Source organism: Phocoena sinus, chromosome 21 (genome assembly GCF_008692025.1).
Source record: "Phocoena sinus isolate mPhoSin1 chromosome 21, mPhoSin1.pri, whole genome shotgun sequence".
NCBI classification, from domain to species: Eukaryota; Metazoa; Chordata; class Mammalia; order Artiodactyla; family Phocoenidae; genus Phocoena; species Phocoena sinus.
Genome location: NC_045783.1, coordinates 31,461,913 through 31,485,880, shown reverse-complemented (window position 1 = coordinate 31,485,880; position 23,968 = coordinate 31,461,913). Strand labels below are relative to the sequence as shown.

Genomic DNA, 23,968 nt, shown 5'->3' with positions numbered 1-23,968 from the left:
ATTCAGACAAAATGGCTATTTAACAAAATAAATATAAACACAAAAATAACTTTACAAATGATATGTATGAACTGATTTGGGCCATGTAGTCCAGAAAGAATAAAATACCCATAAAACACAAAGAATGATTTCTTAATGACAGGAGTTTCTGAGACCTTTGTCCCAGTCTTCTGTGGCACTGTAATTTGTATAAGTGCTATTTCAGAATCTACAGTGAGCAAAACAGGTGTGACCGTTCCCCAGCACACGGCAGCATCCTTATCCTTCTCTTACTTGTCCTCTCCTATCACATCACTCGTGGATCTTCCAAGCCCCAGCGGGCATGCACGTGCACACATGCACGCACACGCGCGCGCGCACACACACACACACACAATCATACCGCGCAGGGTTCCAGGAAGAGGTTCCTCTAGAAGTGGGAGTGTTACTACCCCACCACCGTCCAGAGACCCTTGGAGCTGGCTGACCTCAGCCCTGGGTAGGTGAAGAAGGGCTGCTCCCAGGACCCCATCCAGGCTCCCTCCTCCCCCCACCTCCCTGGAAGACAGGCGCCCCCTCCTGCTGTGCAGGGTCCCGGAGTCAGGGACAACTATCTCAGTCTTGCTCAGAGCCCTGCGACCAGCGGGCTCGCCAGGGGCCTGAAACTGGGCGGGCTCGGACCTGACGCCGGACTCTCCCCAGCCGGCCTGGGCTTCTGCAGCAAGGAGGGCGACGCCCCCCGCGCCAAGGGACCCTGCGACTACGGGCCACCCTCCTATCCAGCAGGGTCCTCACTTACGATGGCCCGTGGAGGTCAGCGGGCCCAGCCCTGAGAGGTACAGCAAGAGAGACAGCATTGCGTGGCCAGCTGGCCTCGCCACCGGGGTTGACTGGAAACGGTGCATGGAGCGCGTGGAGCCCTGCGCTCTAGGTCCCAGCGGGGAGGGGCAGGGAGGGAGGGCAGAGCGGGCGGAGGGGCGGGGCAGGGAGGGGTTGGGGGGCTGGCCTGGGGGCGGGGGTGGGGCGGGTGGAGATGGTGGGGCTGGTGGGGGGAGGGTGAGCGGGGTGAGGGGTGGAAGTGTGGCTTCAGCTCCGTGGACCCAGACTCCACCTGTGGCCAGGTGTATGCCCAGAAGCATAGGGGAGACTTCCTCCTGCCCAAGTACGCTTTATTTTCAAAAATTTGACATTTTAAACGTATTCAGTGGTATCATAGGGTTACAAAACACCTTCTCTTCTGCATGTAACCCACTTGATGATGAAGTTCTTGGCAACATTAATAGTCCACGTCATAACTCTCTGGTACAATGGCTGAATGACTAGTGAAAGAAAAAGAAAATAGAAATTCACAATATCTTTTAGTAGCAGGCGGTTTCCTACTTTAACTGTATCTACTGCCAGATTTCTGTTTTAAGTCTCAGATCAAAACACTCACGCAAAGGAACACAGACAGTAAAAAATAAAAAATCAACTCTAATAGATTAACTGAAATGTTCATTATACGTAAGTTTGTTTCTTAGAAAACTAAGCAGTCCAAATAAAAAGCTAAACATTAAATGTATGTATTCATATATGAATATATATTTATATATGAATATGTATTTATATGTATAAATGTGTGCATTTTTTAGTTTTTTTTTTTACAGCAGGTTTTTATTAGTTATCTATTTTATACACAGTAGTGTATATATGTCAATCCCAATTTCCCAATTCATCCCTCCCTCCCCTGCCTTCTCCCCTTGGTGTCCATACGTTTGTTCTCTACATCTGTGTCTCTATTTCTGCCCTGCAAACGGTTCTTCTGTACCATTTTTCTGAATTCCACATATATGCGTTAATATACAATATTTGCTTTTCTTTCTGACTTGCTTCACTCTATGACAGTCTCTAGGTCCATCCACTTCTCTACCAATGAACCAACTTCGTTCCTTTTTGTGGCTAAGTACTATTCCATTGTATATATGTACCACCTCTTGTTTATCCATTCTTCTGTTGATGGGCATTTAGGTTGCTTCCATGACTTGGCTATTGTAAATAGTGCTTTAATGAACACTGGGGTACATGTGTCTTTTTGAATTGTGGTTTTCTCTGGATATATGCCCAGTAGTGGGATTACTGGGTCATATGGTATTTTTAGTTTTTTAAGGAACCTCCATACTGTTTTCCATAGTGGCCATATAAATTTACAGCCGGGGGACTGTAACATTTGGGGGTGTGGGCCCGCCAAGGACGATGTGGTGCTCCCGAGCCACCTTCCCCCTGCTGTCCCACCAATGGTGCAACAGGGTTCCCTTTTCTCCACACCTTCTCCAGCATTTGTTTTTTGTAGATTTTCTGATGATGCCCATCCTAACTGGTGTGAGGTGATACCTCATTGTAGTTTTGATTTGCATTTCTCTAATAATTAGTGATGTTGAGCAGCTTTTCATGTGCCTCTTGGCCATCTGTATGTCTTCTTTGGAGAAATGATTATTTAGGTCTTCTGCCCATTTTTTAATTGGGTTTGTTTTTTTTTTAACATTGAGCTGCATGAGATGTTTATATATTTTGGAGATTAACCCTTTGTCTGTTGATTTGTTTGCAAATATTTTCTCCCATTCTGAGGTTGTCTTTTCATGTTGTTTATAGTTTCCTTTGCTGTGCAAAAGCTTTTAAGTTACATTAGGTCCCATTTGTTTATTTTTGTTTTTATTTGCATTACTCTAGGAGGTGGGTCAAAAAGGATCTTGCTGTGATTTATGTCAAAGAGTGTTCTTCCTATGTTTTCCTCTAAGAGTTTTACAGTGTCCGGTCTTACATTTAGGTCTTTAATGCATTTTGAGTTTATTTTTGTGTATGGTGTTAGGGAGTGTTCTAATTTCATTCTTTTACATATAGCTGTCTAGTTTCCCCAGCACACTTATTGAAGAGACTGTCTTTTCTCTGTTGTATATCCTTGCCTCTTTTGTTATAGATTACTTAACCATAAGTGTGTGGGTTTATCTCTGGGCTTTCTATCCTGTTCCATTGATCTATATTTCTGTTTTTGTGCCAGTACCATATTGTTTTGATTACTGTAGCTTTGTAGTATAGTCTGAAGTCAGGGAGTCTGATTCCTCCAACTCCATTTTTTCCCCCTCAAGATTGCTTTGGCTATTTAGGGGTCATTGTGTCTCCATACAAATTTTAAGATTTTTTGTTCTAATTCTGTAAAAAATGCCATTGGTCATTTGACAGGTATTGTATTGAAACTGTAGATTGCTTTGGGTAGTATAGTCATTTTCGCAATATTGATTCTTCCACTCCAAGAACATGGTATATCTCTCCATCTGTTTGTGTCATCTTTGATTTCTTTCAACAGTGTCTTATACTTTCTGAGTACAGGTCTTTTACCTCCTTAGGTATGTTTATTCTTAGGTATTTTATTCTTTTTGTTGCAGTGGTGAATGGGATCGTTTCCTTAATTTCTCTTTCTGATCTTTTGTTGTTAGTGTAAAGGAATGCAAGAGATTTCTGTGCATTTTGTATCCTGCAACGTCACCACATTCACTGATTACCTCTAGTAGTTTTCTGTTGGCATCTTTAGGATGCTCTATGTATAGTATCATGTCATCTGCAAACAGTGATAGTTTTACTTCTTCTTTTCCAATTTGTATTCTTTTTATTTCTTTTTCTTTTCTGATTGCCATGGTGAGGACTTCCAAAATTATGTTGAATAATAGTCACAAGAGTGGACATCCTTGTCTTGTTCCTGATCTTAGAGGAAGTGTTTTCAGTTTTTCACCACTGAGGATGATGTTTGCTGTGGGTTTGTCATATATGGCCTTTATTATGTTGAGGTAAGTTCCCTCTATGCCCACTTTCTGGAGAGTTTTTGTCATAAATGTGTGTTGAATTTTGTCAAAGGCTTTTTCTGCATCTATTGAGATCATATGGTTTTTATTCTTCAATTTGTTAATATGGTGTATCACATTGATTGATTTGCGTATGTTGAAGAATCTTTGCATCCCTGGGATAAATCCCACGTGATCATGCTGTATGATCCCTTTAATATGTTGTTGGATTCTGTTTGCTAGTATTTTATTGAGGATTTTTGCATCTATATTCATCAGTGATACTGGTCTGTAATTTTCTTTTTTTGTAGTATCTTTGTCTGGTTTTGGTATCAGCATGATGGTGGCCTCGTAGAATGAGTTTGGGTGTGTTTCTTCCTCTGCAATTTTTTGGAAGAGTTTGAGAAGGATGGGTGTTAGCTCTTCTGTAAATGCTTGATAGAATTCACCTGTGAAGCCATCTGGTCCTGGACTTCTGTTTGTTGGAAGATTTTTAATCACAGTTTCAATTTCATTACTTGTGATTGGTCTGTTCATCTTTTCTATTTCTTCCTGGTTCAGTCTTGGAAGATTACACCTTTCTAAGAATTTGTCCATTTCTTCCAGGTTGTCCATTTTATTGGCATAGAGTTGCTTGTAGTAGTCTCTTAGGATGCTTTGTATTTCTGTGATGTCCATTGTAACTTCTCCTTTTTCATTTCTAATTTTATTGATTTGAGTCCTCTCCCTCTTTTTCTTGATGAGTCTGGCTAAAAGTTTATCAATTTTTTTTATCTTCTCAAAGAAACAGCTTTTAGTTTTATTCATCTTTGCTATTGTTCTCTTCGTTTCTATTTCATTTATTTCTGCTCTGATCTTTATGATTTCTTTCCTTCTACTAACCTTGGGTTTTGTCTGTTCTTCTTTCTCTAGTTTCTTTAGGTGTAAGGTTAGATTGTTTATTTGACATTTTTCTTGTGTCTTGAGGTAGGATTGTACTGCTATAAACTTCCCTCTTAGAACTGCTTTTGCTGCCTCCCATAGGTTTTGGATCATTGTGTTTTCGTTGTCATTTTTCTCTAGGTATTTTTCGATTTCCTCTTTGATTTCTTCAGTGATCTCTTGGTTATTTAGTAGCGTATTGTTTAGCCTCCATGTGTTTGTGTTTTTTATGTTTTTTTCCCCCCTGTAATTGATTTCTAATCTCATAGCATTGTGGTCAGAAAAGATGCTTGCTATGATTTCAATTTTCTTAAATTTACTGAGGCTTGAGTTGTGAACCAAGATGTGATCTATCCTCGAGGATGTTCCATGTGCACTTGGAAGAAACTGTAATCTGCTGTTTTTGGATGGAATGTCCTATAAATAGCCATGAAATCTACCTGGTTTCTTGTGTCATTTAAAGTCTGTGTTTCCTTATTAATTTTCTTTCTGGATGATCTGTCCATTGGTGTAAGTGAGGTGTTAAAGTCCCCCAGTATTACTGTGCTTACTGTTGATTTCCCCTTTCATGGTTGTTAGCCATTTCTTATGTATTGAGGTGCTCTTATGTTGGGTGCATATATATTTATAATTGTTATATCTTTTTCTTGGATTGATCCCTTGATCATTACATAGTGTCCTTCCTTATCTCTTGTTACATTATTTTAAAGTCTATTTTATCTGATATGAGTATTGCTCCACCTGCTTTCTTTTGATTTCCATTTGCATGGAATATCTTTTTCCATCCCCTCACTTTCAGTCTGTATGTGTCCCTAGGTCTGAAGTGGGTCTTTTGTAGACAGCATATATATGGGTCTTGTTTTTGTACCCATTTGGCAAGCCTGTGTGTTTTGGTTGGAGCATTTAATCCATTCATATTTAAGGTAATTATCAAAATGTATGTTCCTATTACCATTTTCTTAATTGTTTTTGGTTTGCTTTTGTAGGTCCTTTTTTTCTCTTGTGTTTCCCACTTAGAGAAGTTCCTTTAGAATTTGTGGTAGAGCTGGTTTGGTGGTGCTGAATTCTCTTAGCTTTTGCTTGTTTGTAAAGCTTTTGATTTCTCCATCAAATCTGAATGAGATCCTTGCTGGGTAGAGTAATCTTGGTTGTAGATTCTTCCCTTTCATCACTTTAAATATATTGTGCCACTCCCTCCTGGCTTGTAGAATTTCTGCTGAGAAATCAGCTGTTAACCTTATTATTATTTTTTTTTTTTGCGGTACGCGGGCCTCTCACTGCTGTGGCCTCTCCCACCACGGAGCACAGGCTCCGGACGCACAGGCCCGGCGGCCACGGCCCACGGGCCCAGCCGCCCCGCGGCATGCGGGACTGTCCCGGGCTGGGGCACGAACCCGTGTCCCCTGCATCGGCAGGTGGACTCTGAACCACTGTGCCACCAGGGAAGCCCTGTTAACCTTATTTATGGGAGTTCCCTTGTATGTTATTTGTCATTTTTTCCCTTGTTGCTTTTAATAATTTTTCTTTGTCCTTAATTTTTGTCAATTTAATTACTAGGTGTCTCAGTGTGTTTCTCCTTGAGTTTATCCTGCCTGGGACTCTCTGTGCTTCCTGGACTTGGGTGGCTATTTCCTTTCCCATGTTAGGGAGGTTTCCAACTATAATCTCTTCAAACATTTTCTCGGGTCCTTTCTCTCTCTCTTCTCCTTCTGGGGCCCCTATAATGCTAATGTTGTTGCATTTAATGTTGTCCCAGCGGCCTCTTAGCCTGTCTTCATTTCTTTTCATTCTTTTTTCTTTATTCTGTTCTGTGGCAGTGAATTCCACCATTCTGTCTTCCAGGTCACTTATCCATTCTTCTGCCTCAGTTATTCTGCTATTGATTCCTTCTACTGTATTTTTCATTTCAGTTATTGTATTGTTCATCTCTGCTTGTTATTTAATTCTTCTAGGTCTTTGTTAAACATTTCTTGTATCTTCTTGATCTTTGCCTCCATTCTTTTTCTGAGGTCCTTGATCATCTTGACTATCATTATTCTGAATTCTTTTTCTGGAAGGTTGCCTATCTCCACTTCATTTAGTTGTTTTTCTGGGGTTTTATCTTGTTCCTTCAGGTGGTACATAGTCATCTGCCTTTACATTTTGTATATCTTTCTGTGAATGTGGTTTTCTCTCCACAGGCTGCAGGATTGTAGCTCTTCTTGCTTTTGCTGTCTCCCTTCTGGTGGATGAGGCTATCTAAGAGGTCTGTGCAAGCTTCCTGATGGGATGGGAAGGACTGGTGGTGGGTAGAGCTAGGTGTTGCTCTGCTGGGCAGAGCTCAGTAAAACTTTAATCTGCTTGTCTGCTGGTGGGTGGGGCTGAGTTCTCTCCCTGTTGGTTGTTTGGCCTGAGGCGACCCAACACTGGAGCCTACCCGGCTCTTTGGTGGGGCTAATGGTGGACTCCGGGAGGGCTCACACCAAGGAGCACTTCCCAGAACTTCTGCTGCCAGTGTCCTTGTCCCCATAGTGAGCCACAGCCATCCCCCATCTCTGCAGGAGACCCTCCAAGACTAGCAGGTAGGTCTGGTTCAGTCTCTTATGGGGTCACTTCTTCTTCCCCCTGGGTCCTGATGCACACATTATCTTGTGTGTGCCCTCCAAGAGTGGAGTGTCTGTTTCCCCCAATCCTGTCAAAGTCCTGCAATCAAATCCCGCTAGCCTTCAAAGTCTGATTCTCTGGGAATTCCTCCTCCCGTTGCCAGACCCCAAGGTTGGGAAGCCTAACGTGGGGCTCAGAACCTTCACTGCAGTGGATGGACTTCTGTGGTATAATTGTTCTCTGGTTTGTGAGTCACCAACCCAGTGGTTATGGGATTTGATTTTATTGTGATTGCACTCCTCCTACCATCTCATTGCGCCTTCTCCTTTGTCTTTGGATATGGGGTATCTTTTTGGTGAGTTCCAGTGTCTTCCTGTCGATGACTGTTCAACTGTTGTGATTCCGGTGCTCTCCCAAGAGGGAGTGAGTGCACGTCCTTCTACTCCGCCATCTTGAACCAATCTCCTATGTGTGCATTTTATTTACTTTACTGTTGATTTATAATTTAAGTATGAGGCAAAATAATTACAGCCTTGACATGACTGAAAACAATCGAAATCCATTTATTTATTTAGTTTTGTACACTTTTGGCTCTTAGAAAAATCTATGGTTTAGAAAGACTATGGTGAGAGTCTAAATACAATTTTTTCCCAGTCACTGTGGAGTTCACACATTGAAAGGCTAAGAGTTAACTTGAAGAGGACTTTCATTTCATGTTTTAATTTATGGGTTGGGGGAAATTTATTTTTTATAAGAATAATTTTTATTATGGTAAAACACACATAACATAAAATTTACCATACTATTTTTTAGTGTACAGTTTATTGCTATTAAGTATATTCAGTGTTGTACAAACATCACCAGCTACCATCTCCAAAACTCTTCATTTTGAAAAACTGAAACTCTATACCCATTAAACAATAACTCCTCATTCCTTCCTATCCCAAACCCTGGCAACCATCATTTTATTTTCTCTCTCTAGGAATTTGACTACTCTGGGTACCTCATGTTAGTGAACTCATACAGTATTTGTCTTTTGTGACTAGGTTATTTCATGTAACATAATGTCCTCAAGGTTCATTCATCTGCCTTGTAGCATGTGTCAGAATTTCCTGCCTTTTAAAGGCTAGATCATAAATATTCCATCGCATGTTTAAACCACATTTTGCTTTATCCATTCATCTGTTGATGGACACTTGTGTCGCTTCCATCTTTAGCTATTGTGAATAAAGGTGCAATGAACATTGGTGTACAAGTAGCTCTTGGAGAAACTGCTTTTGATTATTTTGGCTATATACCCAGAATATTACAAATAAAAAGTCAAACAAAAAATGGGAGAATTTGCAAATCATATACCTGATAAGAGATGAATATACAGAATATGTAGAGAACTCCTAAAATTCAACAACAAAACCCCAAACAATCTGATTCAAAAATGGCCAAAGGACTTGAATAGACATTTCTCCAAAGAAGATATACTAATGGAATATAAGCACATGAAAAGATGCTCATTAATCATTACAAAAATGCAAATAAAAACCATAAGCTACAACCTCATACTCATTAGGATGTCATAAAGCATATATATATATATATGCATAGTTATATATATGATATATATAGTTACATACATAAAACTTCTCTCTATATATGAATATTTAGGTTATATATATGTATGTATATCTAGGTATATATATTTGAAATATATTCCTTCTGGAAGCCCAATTTGTGTTGTATTCCTGGCTTCAACCCAAATGTGTATTCACCATAACTATGATTTTTCCTCTTGGTCTTGCAGAAAGTGATTAAATGGAAGTTCTTAGGTGTGTGGTCTGTGAGTTTGTGTTATGGTCCACTCTAAGAAAAGTTAGTCTTCTACTAAGTCTCCCATGTCTAGCCCTCTGCTTGCACAATTTTTAGTGTGAGTTAAAAACAACAACAGCAAAAAGTCTTTTTCAAACCTTGCCAAATATTAATACATTTTAATGCCGTTTAACTTCATTATGAAGGCAGAGAAAACCAATCTTCATGAAGCATTATTTTCTTTCCATTCTGCTTTCTAAGAGACAAACTTCAACATAAAAGAGGATTTTAAAGGAATTTATACCTTTATTTATTTACTTAACCTGTGGCATGTGAAAAAGATAACTCACATCTTTCCTTTAGGCAAACTTATTTGCAAATATGAATTAAATAGAAAATCACATTCTAATGTTTGAAACTTGGAAAAAGATACATTACAGAAAAAAAAATCATTATCCTATAAATAAGCAGACTTGCACTGTAAAATTGACCATGAAAATAAAAAACATCTTATTTCCTTCATTCAAAATTAGACCTACATATATATTGGTCAGTTGGTTTTCAACAAAGGTGCAAAGGCATTTTGATGAAGATACGATAGTTCTTTCAACAAATGGTGCTGGACCATTTGGCATACATATGCAAAAATACAAACCTTATCACATACTTCACACCTTACTCTAAATTTACTTCAAATTTTACACAAAAATTATCTTAAAATGGATCATAGATCTAAATGTGAAATGCAAAGCTATAAATCTTCAAGAAGAAAGCACAGGAGAAAATCTGAGTGACCTTGGGTTTGGTGGTGAGTTTTTAAATATAACAACAAAAGCATAATCCAAGAAGGAAAATAATAAAATTAAAACCTTTTCCTCAGCAAAACACACTGTGGTTAGAATGAAAATATGACACATATCTGAAGAAAACATTTGCAATTTTTATATCTGATAAAGGCCTTATCTGCAGGATATATAAAGACAGGTGTGTGTATATATGTGTTGTACACACATATTGAATTTATATATCCATCTATTGTGAGGATCTAGACGCAATGAAATACAAGAAGCAAGGAGCACACCTAGCATCTAGATCTGTTTCTAATATTGTTCTCCAATAAAAGAAACCAAGAATCCTTGTAGGAATGCCTGCTTCTAGGCCTGTGGCCAGGAATATACAAGATGATTCTGGAACATCTTATAGAAACCAAAAGTGAAGAGCTGCTCAAAAAACAAAAACATATGGGGTACATTTAGTTGCTTCCTTTTATAGATTTTAGTATAAAAAGGGAGAAAAATAATCTTACAGGTGTTTTCCGGAAATACCTGACAAACACTACTTCCTCCAGGTAATCAAGGTTGATATTAAGTTATCAGTTGGTAGTATTTGCCTTTGATATTGATGTGATGAGAACGACATTCCACCTCTGTGATCTTCCTACCTAAAACTCATAGCCCCAGCCTAATGCATGATGGAAATAAATATATGGCTACAAGATGACTTTTTCCATCTGATGAAAATTATGTTTTCAGTGGCTCCAGTATATACACTTATAGAATAAACAAAGATGGAGGGCCGAATGGTACACATCCCAGGCCTGGTGGGAGAGTTTATAAAGGAACAGTCATTAACGCTGGGTGCAGCAGAAATTTTTGGATGTGAAGATGTATTGAGCATGTACTTTACTGACGTTCCCTCTACGATATTACCTGTCCGGACTTTCTTTGAATTCTCTTTTCCTCTGTAAAGGCTCGTGATAGGCCAATTAAGTCACTTCCTCTTTCAGGGAATATGATCCATCACTTCCCTGAACGATATGCATGTAATGTGTGTGCAACTGAGCGTGTCTTCATAAATGGACTAGTAATAATAGCTTTCATAGAAAATGTAACTTTGAAGCTGAAATCCTCATTCGTGATGTTACATTTCGGGATTAATATGAGGGTTTCTTACCTTCAATGAGTTAAATGTTGGGTCATCAGAAGAGAAGACGCACAAATGTAAGAAAATAGTCTGCACAAATGTGTAAGAAACAGTATCTGATTTCAAAGGAATTCTGTAGAGATTTTTAAACAGTATTTGAGACTACTAAAGAGATAGAAATATTATGACGTTCAAGGGTTTATAAGTGACGTGTTTAACACAAATTCTAAATTGGAAAAAAAAGGTTTCCCCAAAGGAAACAAACACTCATACTTAATTTAGATCCAACTAGAAAGGAACTTAAAATGATACACCAAATATATTCTTCTCTGACATATTAAGTCCCTAGTACAGTGTGGAATATTCGTCAGGAGAACAGTTTTGGAGCAGTCAAAATTTTGACTTGCCTTAATATACTAACAATGAACTACTGGGAAAACAAAATGGTTAAAATGCCATTTACCTTAGATTTAAAATAGCACATATTTAATAATAAGTATAACAAATGTTATGCAATTTTGAATTTATGACACTGGTTAATGACCAGCACAATTTAAAATAATAAATTATTTGTAAAATCATATTTACCCCTCATATTCTGCACTCTCTTTGTTGCGTGATTTTCTCATTTCATTTCGCTTCATGATCATAATGGTGAAAATTATGAAAAAGGGCAGAACAATGTAGAAACTCAATATAAACCAGTTCTGATGTGCATTGTAGCCTTTTTTAGTAAAAATTGTAACTAGAAATGAAACATAGAACATTTGAATAAATTTATATTTATTTCACTTTAATCATATGTGTACATATAAAATCATATACCTAATCGAAAGTTTAATACCTTGCAAACTCTTATAGGAGAAAACGAAAGGACATTTAAGCTCATAGCCAAAACTTCAATGGTGCATTTTTCATAGATTTACTAGTCATCTTTTATGCATATTTGTTTAATTATTATGATACTGTATACATATTTTGAGGTCTGCTTATTACATGCTGCTTATTTATGGCATCATATTTTAAAAGGTGATATATTAATAGGGCTTAAGTTAAAAATTTAGCAAAATACTGTGAAAAACCGCCATCCTCCTCCCTCGCCAAGTCACATAGCTTCTCTCCTTGCAGGAAACCGTTTTGAAATGACTCATGTTTCTCCATCTAGTATTTATATTTTATACGTATGAATAAAATCCATATCTATACCTATCTGGTATCTGTATCTACCTATATGTAAAGTGTGTGTTGTGTGTATTTTTCCCCTCTCGTTGACGTTCAACGACATATTTATGCCCTTTCGTTATTTCTTACACCTAAAAAATTGAAGTATTATGCATTTCAGAAAAGTACACAGTAAATAAATATGTTAACAAAGAATTAGCAAAATCATCCAGATCAACATACCCTGTTAGACTCCCCAAAGCAGCCTCAGGACATTTTCTAATCATCATTCCTCTCCAAAGGTTACATGTGTATTGATCTCTTCCATTACTATTTATTTAGTAAATTTTTTACTGAACTATAACATACTAACAGAAATGCATGCATGCCATAATTTTACAGCTCAAAGAATTTTCTAAATTGAACATATCTATGTAACCAGCAGCACCAAATCCAGGAAACTTAGTATTACCAGCATCCCATGACCTCCAATCTGCTTTCTTTCAACCACCATCCTTCCCAATGAGAATCACTAATCCATGGTCTCTAAGAGCACGGATCATTTTTGACAGATTTTAAACTTTATATAAACAGAGTTATATTGTGTGTATTTCTATTCTATCTGATTAGTTTTTGGCTCAATATTATGTAATTTAGGGATTCACCCAGATTATCGCTTATAGTTGTAAAATATTCATTCTCCTCACTGCATATAATAGCTTTATGTAGAAATAACAGCTATTAATGCATTCTGTTTCTCATGAGCATTGGGTTCTTTACAATTATGGGTGTTACGAATAGTGCTGCTATGAATATTATACTACATGTCTCTTAGTCAATGTATGTGTGCGCATCTCTCAGGTATATGCCCTTGGGAGTGGTGATGCTTATTCATAGCAGGTGCCTAAACTGAACATTTGTAACTTTTCCAGTGATTTTCCTAAGTGGTTGTAGAAATCACATTCCCATTAGCAGTGGATGAGAGTCTTGGTATATTTGGTATTTTCATTCTTTTTATTATAGTTATTCTTCATATACAATGAAATGCAAACATTGTAACTGTACAGATGGATAAGATTGAACAAATATGGCGTACATTTAAAAGATTTTTTTTGACATCTGTGGATTTTTCTTCATTTATGTAAAATTCTTATCATTTTTTGATAAGTAGATAAAATAAGTTTAACTAACATCTGAGATTTGACAACAAAAGAGTGTGACTTAGATGTCATTTAAATTTTGCTATTTTAACAGCTTTACTGAGTTATTTTAGACACATAATACATGCACCTATTTGAGATGTACAATTTTACAGGTTTTATATATGTATATATCTGTAAAACCACCACATCAGTCAAAAGACAGTTGACCCTTGAACAATGCAGGGGTCAGGGGAATCCACTCTGAGCAGTCTAAATCCGTGTTGAACTTTAGCGTTGGTCCTCCATATTCTAGGTCCCTTCTTAGTCCAGCTTCCACCATATTCGCAGTTGCCCTTCCGTGGATTCAATCAACCTCAGATGCTGTAGTACTGTAGTATTTATTGAAAAAAATCTGTGTATGAGTGGATCCGTGCAGTTCAAATCCATGTACTCCCAGGCTCAACTGTCGTGAATATATCCATCATCCACAAAAGTTTCTTCTTGCTTATATATGATGCTGCCATGATGCCACTCCCCCAAACAAGTAACCACTGATTTGATCTGCATTCTCTCCCTATCGATTAGTTTGTGTGTCCTACAATTTAATATAGAGTGAGACAGTCTGTATTCATTTTAGTCTTGCTTCTTTCACACAGCGTAAATGTTGACATCCATCCATGTTGGTACTTTTAACAATAGCTTTTTCCTTTTTACTGTTCAATATATGCTATTGTTTGGATATACCACACATCGTTGATCCATCACCTGTTGATTTGTATTTGGGTTGTTTCCAAATTTTATCTATTACATATAAAGCTGTTATGAACATTTGTATACAAAGTTTGGTATGGGAGAAGGCATTATATTCTCTTGGGTAAATAAAATAGTAAAGTGACTAGATTACATGGTAGGTAAAAGTTTACCTTTTTAAGAAGCTGAAACTGTACAATTTTGCATTTCAACAGTAGTGTATGAGACACTATCCTCACATATTGGCAAAACTTCACGTGGTTAGTCCTTTAAACGAAATTTAAAGGAATGTTATGGTATCTAATTGTGATTTTAATTTGCATTTCCTTGATGAACAATGATGTTGGGCATCTTTACTTGTGCTTATTTGCCAATCCATATATCTTCTTTGGTAAAGTGTCTGTTTAAGTGTTTTGCCCATTTTTAGAAGGCTGTTGGTTTTTCATTATTACGTTTCAAAGATTATATATTCTGAATATAAAATTTGTACATATTCTGAATATAAATACTTTATTAGGTATACACCTAACAGTGACTTTTGAAGAGCAAAAGCTTTTAATTTTGATGATGTCCAAGTTTTCACCTTTTCTCCTTGGATTGTGCTTTTGGTGTCATACGTAAAAAAAAATCCTTATTTAATCCAAAGTCACTAAGGTTTTCTCATATATTTTCTTCTTGAAGTTTTATATATTTAGGCTTCACATTTTTTTTTTTTTTTTGCGGTACGCGGGCCTCTCACTGCTGTGGCCTCTCCCATTGCGCAGCACAGGCTCCGAACGCGCAGGCTAAGCGGCCATGGCTCACGGGCCCAGCCACTCCGCAGCATGTGGGATCTTCCCGGACCAGGGCACGAATCCGAGTCCCCTGAATCGGCAGGCGGACTCTCAACCACTGCACCACCAGGGAAGCCCTAGGCTTCACATTTTGATCTGTGATCCACTTTGAGTGAATTTTTGTATATGATTTCAGATCATGTACAAAATGTACAAAATTCATTTTTTTTTTAACATGTGGGTATGTAATGGTTCCAGCACCTTTTGTTGAAAAAACTACCCCTTATTCACTGAGTTGCTTTGCACTTTTACGGAAAATCAGTTTTCCATGTATCTGTGGGTCTATTTCCAGTTCTTTATTCTGTTCCATTGATCTACATGCCTATGTTAATATCAGTGCTACACTGTGTTGATTATTGTAGCTTTATAGAAAGTTTTGAAATTGGGTGGTATACTTTCTCCAACATCACTCTTTTCAAAGTTATTTGGACAACTCTAGGTCCTTTGAAATTCTATATAAAGCTTATAGCCAGCTTGTCAATTTCTGCAAATGAACCAGCTGGATGATTTTTACAGGGATTTTCTTGAATGTATAGATAAATTTGCAGAGAACCGTCCATTTAACAATAGTCTTCCAATCTATGAACATCATTGCCTCTCCATTTATATAAATTTTCTATAATTTACATCAGCAATGGTTTGAAATTTTCAGTGTACAAATCATGTAATTTTTCACTAAATTTGTTTCTAAGTATTTTACTTTTTATGCTGTGGTGAATAAAATTGGTTTCTTTTTTTTTTTTTTTTGCGGTACGCGGGCCTCTCACTGCCGTGGCCTCTCCCGCTGCAGAGCACAGGCTCCGGACGCGCAGGCTCAGCGGCCATGGCTCACGGGCCCAGCCGCTCTGCGGCATGTGGGATCCTCCCAGACCGGGGCACGAACCCGCGTCCCCTGCATCAGCAGGCAGACTCTCAACCACTGCGTCACCAGGGAAGCCCCTAAAATTGGTTTCTTAATGTCATTGTTGGATTGTCTCCTCTTAGTTTACAGGAATACAACTGCTTTTTGTACTTTGATCTCATATTCTTCAACCTTACTAAATTTTTTGTGGATTCCTTAGGATTTTCTGCATATAGGATCATATTATCTATACATAAAGACTGATTTTCTTTTTCCTTTTCAATCTGTATGCTTTTTGAGCTTTTTTTTGGTCTTTTTATACTGACTAGACTCTGATATAATACTGAGCAGAAATAACCTGCAGCCCCAGGTGAATGCATAGGCAGCCAGCCTGCCCCCTCTCCTGCCAGCCACAGCTGTTTGTAGGCACAGTCAGGTCCTGCCTTCTGTCACTGGCCAAGACCACCATGGCTGCCTGTTGATAGCCCCTCCATCCGTGCACTGGCATGCTCCCAGCCTGATTCCTGTCACTGGCTTCTACTGCAGTGTGCATGCCAGTGGGGAGAGCGTCCAGCCACAGGAGAGCACACTGACATCCATGGACCCTGCAGCTGTTATCAGATCCAGATCAGGCTCAGCCTCTGTCATTAGCCAGTACCCATGCCCACCTGTAACTAGCCCCGCCCCCAAGCTATGCACCTGCACACTCCCAGCCAGACCCCTATCACTGACCTCCACAGCAGTGCACTCTTTCCAGGGGCTAAGAGTACAGCCACAGGAGAGGAGCATACTGTAGCTGTTTGTTGGATCCAGATCAGGCTCTGCCTTCTGACACTGGTTGGCATCACTGTGCCTACCTGTAGTTAGCCCATCGGTGTGCACCCCGAGCCTGACCACCCCCCATCACTGGTCTCCCTGCAGCATGCATACCCCAAGGTAGAGCTTGAAGCAGTAGGAAAGCACACTGACACTCAGGAACACTGCTGTGGCCAGTGAGCCTATAGTTGGTTCCAGCCCATCGCTTCAAGCATGTCTGCACCTGACCTCTGCCACCACACGGGCACCTGCAGTTGGGCCCCACGGCCAAGTGTGTGCATGCCACTACCTCCAGCCACCACTGCTGCCTGGCCTTGTCCTTAGCTATTGATCTTGGAGGTCCTGCTTAGAGCCCAACAGTCCTTGCAGCCACTATGGACCCGCGAAGGGCTCACAAGGACCACACAGTTGATAATATGGACCTCAGTGGCCTGAGCCGAAGAGACATTACATCCGTTTGGGCCTGGTACCACCAGGTGCTCCTGCATTTGGCGCCCTGCACCAGTTGTCCCAGGGTCACAGCATGATCAAGTGTGCCTCCATCCACAGGTGAAAGGCTTCCCTTAGGAAATAGTTTACAAAGTCTGGAAGGGGTGACTGTATCTCCAAATGTATGGACACCTACGCAAGGCTACAGGAATCATGAAAAATCAGGGAAAGATGTCTCCACCAAAGGAATACAGGACATTTACAGTGACTGGCCCCAAAGGAATGGAGATCTAGGTATTGCTCAACAAAGAATTCAACATAATCGTTCTAGAGATGCTCAGAGAACTACAAGAGAGCCCAGATAAGCACTTTAACATTGCTCATTTTTAAACTGGGTTGTTAATTTTCATACTGTTGAGTTTCAAGAGTGCTTGGTATATTCTGAACACCAGTCCTATATCAGATATATGTTTTGCAAAGATGTTCTCCCAGTTTCTGGCTTGTTTTTTCATTCTCTGACTCTGTACAGAACAGAACTTTTACGTTTTAATCAAGTGCAAGTTACCAATTTTTTCTTTTATGGATCATGTTCATGCTGCTGTATCTAAAATGTCATTCTCTAAGGGCACTTAGATTTTCTTCTGTTATCTTCTAGGAGACGCATACTTTTGTATTTTGTATGAGGACTGTGATCCTAATATTTGAAAGTTATGAGGTCTGTGCCTAGAATAATTCTTTTGCTTATGGATGTCCAGTTGTCCCAGCAAAATTATACAAACACAAAAATAATTTTATAAATGGATATGTATGAATTGATTTGGGCCATGTAGTCCAGTAAGAATAAAATACCCATAAAATCAACTTGCATTATCTTTTATTTGTTTTTTTTTGGTTTAATTGCTGTGACTAGGACTTCCAATACTATGTTGAATAAAAGTGGTGGGCGTGGACATCCTTGTCTTGTTCCTGTTCTTAGAGGAAAAGCTTTCGGCTTTTAACCATTGAGTATGATGTTAGCTTTGGGTTTTCCATATATGGGTTCTACTATGTTGAGGTATAGCCCCTCTATACCCACTTTGTTGAGAGTTTTTATCATACATGGATGTTGAATCAATGAACAGCTACTTGCTGTTCATGGAAAAAAGAGAAAGTATAAACCTGTACTTCATCACTCAAAATGTGATTGACTGTTATTTCCTAATAAATGTGTACACTTATATTTTGTCATATGTTTTTGTCTATATTTCATTCAGAATAAACACTTTATCCTACAATTGTTTTTTAATAACCTACAAAGTTTTTAATAGCACGGGATGCAAACAACTTACACAGTGTTCATTCGTCCATATTTGAATTTGTTTTGCATTCATGCTATGACATTTACTGAAACTTAAGAGTACCATATTCTATCTTAGTAACTGAGATGATCAAAACTGGGTTTCTTCGAGGAAACCACGTTACAAATATTATTTAACACTAATTTAATGAAAGCCACTATTCAAGGTAACGCTATTAATTACTCAGGAGATCATGAAAGATTTGACGTGGCAGCATATTTCTTTAATTATTTCATAAAGCATTCTATTTTTTTTTTAAAGTTTAATTTCTACTCACCAGATTTATGATCATTTCCATCATCAATACTTCCTCCCGGTGAACCAATTTGTAATTCACAATCTGGAGGCCTATACCCAGGAAAGCAATGACAATTGCCTAAATTATTACATATCTGAAACAGAAAAACATATAATCACTATAAATCATGGTAGTCTTTATATGTCATATAGAAATACATTCAAAAGAACAAAATCACTGTTTTTCTGAGTTTGTTAAGACTACATAATGTGAGAAATAGGTTAGAAAAAGTAGTGAAAAATTTGGCAGTATACTAACAGTTAATGCCAGAATCACTACCCTGCCTGATAGTATGTTCCTGGCCTTTAATTTTCTTCTTTTTTTTTTTTTTTTTGTGGTACACGGGCCTCTCACTGTTGTGGCCTCTCCTGTTGCGGAGCAACAGGCTCCGGACGCGCAGGCCCAGTGGCCATGGCCCACGGGCACAGCCCCTCCGCGGCATGCGAGATCCTCCCGGACGGGGGCACGAACCGGTGTCCCCTGCACTGGCAGGTGGACTTCCAACCACTGCGCCACCAGGGAAGCCCCTGGCCTTTAATTTATACACAAAAATATCGTGATAGAATTGCCATCAATTGACTTGGCCACTTTAATTTATTATCCTAGCCCTTTCTTTCAAAATTTAATACTGTTGATCAACCATTTGTATTTCATTTTTAAGTGAAAAATTTTCCAATATAAGAAAAAAAAACATAGATGCCAAAAATAATTAAAAACGATAGAAAAAAAACTTTATGATAAGTTTGAATTGCTAGCAGTTTATATTCAGTGCAGTTTCCATGTTATTTATGCTTTTACATTTCAATAGCTTAGTGTTAATTTTCATTTTTGAGTAAAGTTTTGTAAAATTCAAACAACTAAAATGCACAGAACTAAATGTCTTCACCCACTAATTAAGTCCCTCTCCACTGCTAAGCATATTCTGTGTTATGTATATTCACAGATAAACATGTACATCCACCCCCACAAACACACATTAACACTCATTCCCAGGTTTTTGCCAAACAAATATCACTAATGTTATGTTATGAACGTATTCTCATACCTGAAGGTATAAATATAGGACTGGCACATTTAAAAAATAGATGTAATATTCAAAGATATGGATATTTCCTATAATTCTGCTACAGATATTGTGTCCTGCTCATGTACACTGACAGTGCTAAATTCTTGTGTTTAACGATTATTGAAATTTTAAATCTCTTTTCCCTACATATCAAAAGGGATTTCAATAAAATGAGTTTGAATTATAATCTTGAATTCCATAAAGTGTTCTTCTATTGTACATATCAATACCTCTGTTTTTTGATATTTAGTGCACAAGTGATAAATATTTTAATATAAAGTTTTGAAATTAGGACTACAGTATCGTTTTTTTATTATCTCAAACCTAATCCAAAATTTTTCCCCTGTCCTGAATTAATTTACAATTATCTAAAGCAACATAAAGCAACAGAGGTTACCATCATTGCATTTTGACTAACTTAATGAAAGAAAAAGATGGCCAGCTAGAGCAGAAGCAATAACCAAATAAATAATATTATTACATTTTATATTATTAAATTTTATTAAATGAAGAATGACATGCTATTTCAGACTGGATGTGTAATTTGACTTCCTAGTAGAAAAAATGAAATGAAAAACACATACCTTAGACACTTGTCAGCAATATTTCTAAGCTCAGAAAACAAAGAAAAGTAATCTCACAACATTCGGCACAAGGTAAAAGGAATTAAACTAGCATCACGTTTCTCTCTGGCAGGACTGAAAGCGATAGGACAGTCCAACAGAGCTTACAAAGTTTTGGGAGAATGGAATTAAAATTTAATAGCCCTGTGACAACAGAGGGATTTTTAATGTGGAAAGGCAACATTTTTCCATTGTTGATACATGGGACCTCCTCTAAATGAATACCTCCCACATATATTTTTCTTTACTTTCTGAAAAAAGTGGTATTCCAGTACCCTACTCCTCCCATTAAAGTAGACGGACAATGTCATGTTAGAAAGAACATTTATCTAGAATATCAAATCTAAATAGATTATAATTTCCCTGTAACATAAATTTTATAAAAAATTAACATAATGCATAGAATATCTCAGGAACATCAAAGTCAAAGTAGCTACATTTTGGATGTTTTTTTTTTTTTTTTTCTAAAACTTTGTATTGTAAAATAAGATGTACAAAAACCTGGTCTTACTGTTGTGCTCATTTCATAATGTATAAAAATATCAAATCACTGTGCTGTACACCTGAAACTAATATACACCTGAAACTAATATAATATTGCATGTTAATTATTACTAAATAAAATGTATCAATAATCTATAACTTTGGTTTGAGATTTTATAAAAAATATTAAGGCTGGAGGCTTAAAAACAGATAATTGAACAAAGGAAACCAAAAGATCAGACCAATAATTATAAGTATAGAAAATAAAAGACAAAACATGAAAATGTAGCTCTCCTTTTTGTTTACAGCTCATAGAAAGTTAAAGACAATGCAGCAGCACTTTATATCTTCTAAAACCAATCAATTAAAAATTATAAAATTGAATACTGATAAATTTGGTTAATTTGGGATCATTCATATAATGTTGACTAAATCATACACTAATTTTCTTTTAGGAAAATAGTAACACAAAGAGACCCAAATTATACATTTTAAGAAGTAAAAATTAAACATAAAAGTAACTACAAAAAAAAAAAAAAAAAAAAAAAAAAAAAAAAAAAAAAAGTAACTACAGGGCTTCCCTGGTGGCGCAGTGGTTGAGAGTCCGCCTGCCGATGCAGGGGACGCTGGTTCGTGTCCCGGTCCGGGAGGATCCCACATGCCGCGGAGAGTCTGGGCCCATGAGCCATGGCCGCTGGGCCTGCGCGTCCGGAGCCTGTGCTCCGCAACGGGAGAGGCCACGGCAGTGAGAGGCCCGCGTACCACAAAAAAAAAAAAAAAAAAAAAAAAAAAAGTAACTACAAATCTGTATTACCAGATTAAAACAGATAAGCAATTGAGAAGAAATAAAATATTTTTTGCAGGAGGATATATTTTCTATCAGAAACCTCTTCATAAGAACATCAGAAATTCTCTAATATGTTTTTTAAGTATACCTTCTGTAAAATATTATATAGCCATAAGTTTTAATCACGCAGAGTATGAGGGAGAGCAAATATGTTCACGATACAAGTAAAATATGCATTTATTTGCATGAGAAAATAATAAGTGTTTTTTATTTAAACATGTTACTAATTCATAAGTTGTGAGTGCTTACAATAAATTCAGTACACACATAGTACAATTCACTTAATAGTGTTTGGAATGGTTGGAAATCAGCTGATTTTCTTTATATTAGTTAGCTATTCTTAGGCCAGGTCTGTTTAAAAGCAACCTAGATTTTCAATTCTCCCAAACAGTATAGATTTTGACTTTGAAATACCCACAAAAATAACATGAAATTTAGAACTATGAAAACAAAAGTAGCTTACCCCATTTCCTCTGCATTTTGTAGTGGCATTACAATTATACCCCATTAAAGGAACTTCTTTGCAGGTTTTATTTATACAATACTAAAACAGAACAAACAATACTTCATAATTATTCACAAATTTGATGTGAAGAAAGAACTAACTATTTGCTATATACGTACAAAAGATGCTCTTGTTGAGACTTCTTATTATGTATTACTCTGATATTGGTACAAAGATTCTGGCATTCCAATACAAAAATAAACAATAATAACTTTAAGAAAACCCCCCTGAGAGTGCTTGCCTTAACATAGTTTATGTAATAAGGTCATATAATTTTGGTTTTGATACTTACAATTGGGAATTGAATTGAGAATCTCCATCAGGGGAGTTAATGTTCTGTTATGAATAATTGGTTAGATTAATATTAATGATTTGTCCCCTCAAAAACTGAAACTGGAACATAATTTATTAATTTAGTTTGGGTTTTAAATATAAATTAATATTTTGGATTATAAATTGTCATGAATCCCTGCTATAATATTGATCTGAATAATCCAGCAAGAGAAATATTTTAACTTAATTTGGATCCACTGCAAAACCCTTCTTACGTCAAAGTGGGTAATCCAGTGGTAAATTACTCACTTTTTCCCTCATTTACCTTTTTCTGTTTTTTAAACTAGGCTCCTAGCTTATGTTCTTTTGACTTCTTTAAAAATATCAGCATAGGGCTTCCCTGGTAGCACAGTGGTTGAGAGTCCGCCTGCCGATGCAGGGGACGCGGGTTTGTGCCCCGGTCTAGAAGGATCCCACATGCCGCGGAGCGGCTGGGCCCGTGAGCCATGGACGCTGAGCCTGCGCGTCCGCAGCCTGTGCTCCGCAACGGGAGAGGCCACAACGGTGAGAGGCCCGCGTACCGCAAAAAAAAAAAAAAAAAATTAGGTGGAGAATTTTGGAAAATGGTTCAAAATTACCAGAGACTTTGATCATGACTATCTAGGAGATTTAAGAGTGCCAAACACCTCTGTGCACGTTTTTTTTTTAAACTTTTTAAATATGATAAAGTATACATTATACAAAATTTACAGTTTTAACCATTTTCAAGTTTACAATTCAGTGGCATTAAGTACATTCACTTGACCATAAACCCATGTCCCCTGCATCGGTAGGCGGATTCTCAACCACTGCGCCACCAGGGAAGGCCCTCCACCTAAATTTAATCATTTGTGCTTCCTCATCCCTATCAAGCTACACCAGCTAACACAGAATAAGGGAAAATGTACTATCTTTACAAACGCTAGTTTTTCTTATGAATCTAGACTTTTCAAATACCATTAATGTATTTCCACATATTGTTTTTTAGATGATCTGAATGCAACAGAACTATATTCTCAAAAAAGAAAAATCACATGGTTGTATCAATTAACACAGAAAAAGTATTTGACAAAATTCTGCACCTATTTATAATGAAAACAATCTGAGTGAACAAGGAGTAGAAGGGAACTTTCTCAACTTTCTTAAATGTCATATTTAAACCTACAGCTAATAAAATAGCTGATGGTAAATGACTGGAAGTTTTCCCCTAAGATCAGGAAGAAAGCAAGGGTGTCCACTCTCAAGACTCTTATTTAACATAGTACGTGAAGCTCTAGCCGGTGCAATAAGCAAGGAAAAAAATATATATGTGTAGACCATAAAAGAAAAAAAAAAAACTGTCTTTATTTGAAAATGAAGTGATTGTCTACATACAAAATTCTAAGGACTCTACCCCCCAAAAAAGTTCTAGAACTAATAAAATAATGCAGCCAGGTTTTGGGTACAAGTTCAACACATAAAAATTACATTTCTATAAGCATGTGAAAGGTGAAATTAAAGACAC

General features: G+C 37.5%; 1 protein-coding gene across 1 annotated transcript in view; it reads right to left on the bottom strand.

Moving 5' to 3' along the window:
• Nucleotides 1–1,187: 1,187 nt before the first annotated feature.
• The window catches only part of LOC116746624 (disintegrin and metalloproteinase domain-containing protein 18-like), an 87,370-nt gene continuing 64,589 nt past the window's right edge, over nt 1,188–23,968 (bottom strand). Inside the window, exons 18-21 of the mRNA XM_032618127.1 lie at nt 22,111–22,191; nt 18,608–18,722; nt 11,610–11,766; nt 1,188–1,298 (exon numbers count right to left, since the gene is read on the bottom strand). Of these exons, the coding sequence (XP_032474018.1) occupies nt 1,256–1,298; nt 11,610–11,766; nt 18,608–18,722; nt 22,111–22,191 (396 nt within the window). The 3' untranslated portion in view covers nt 1,188–1,255. The remainder of the gene's footprint in view (nt 1,299–11,609; nt 11,767–18,607; nt 18,723–22,110; nt 22,192–23,968) is intronic.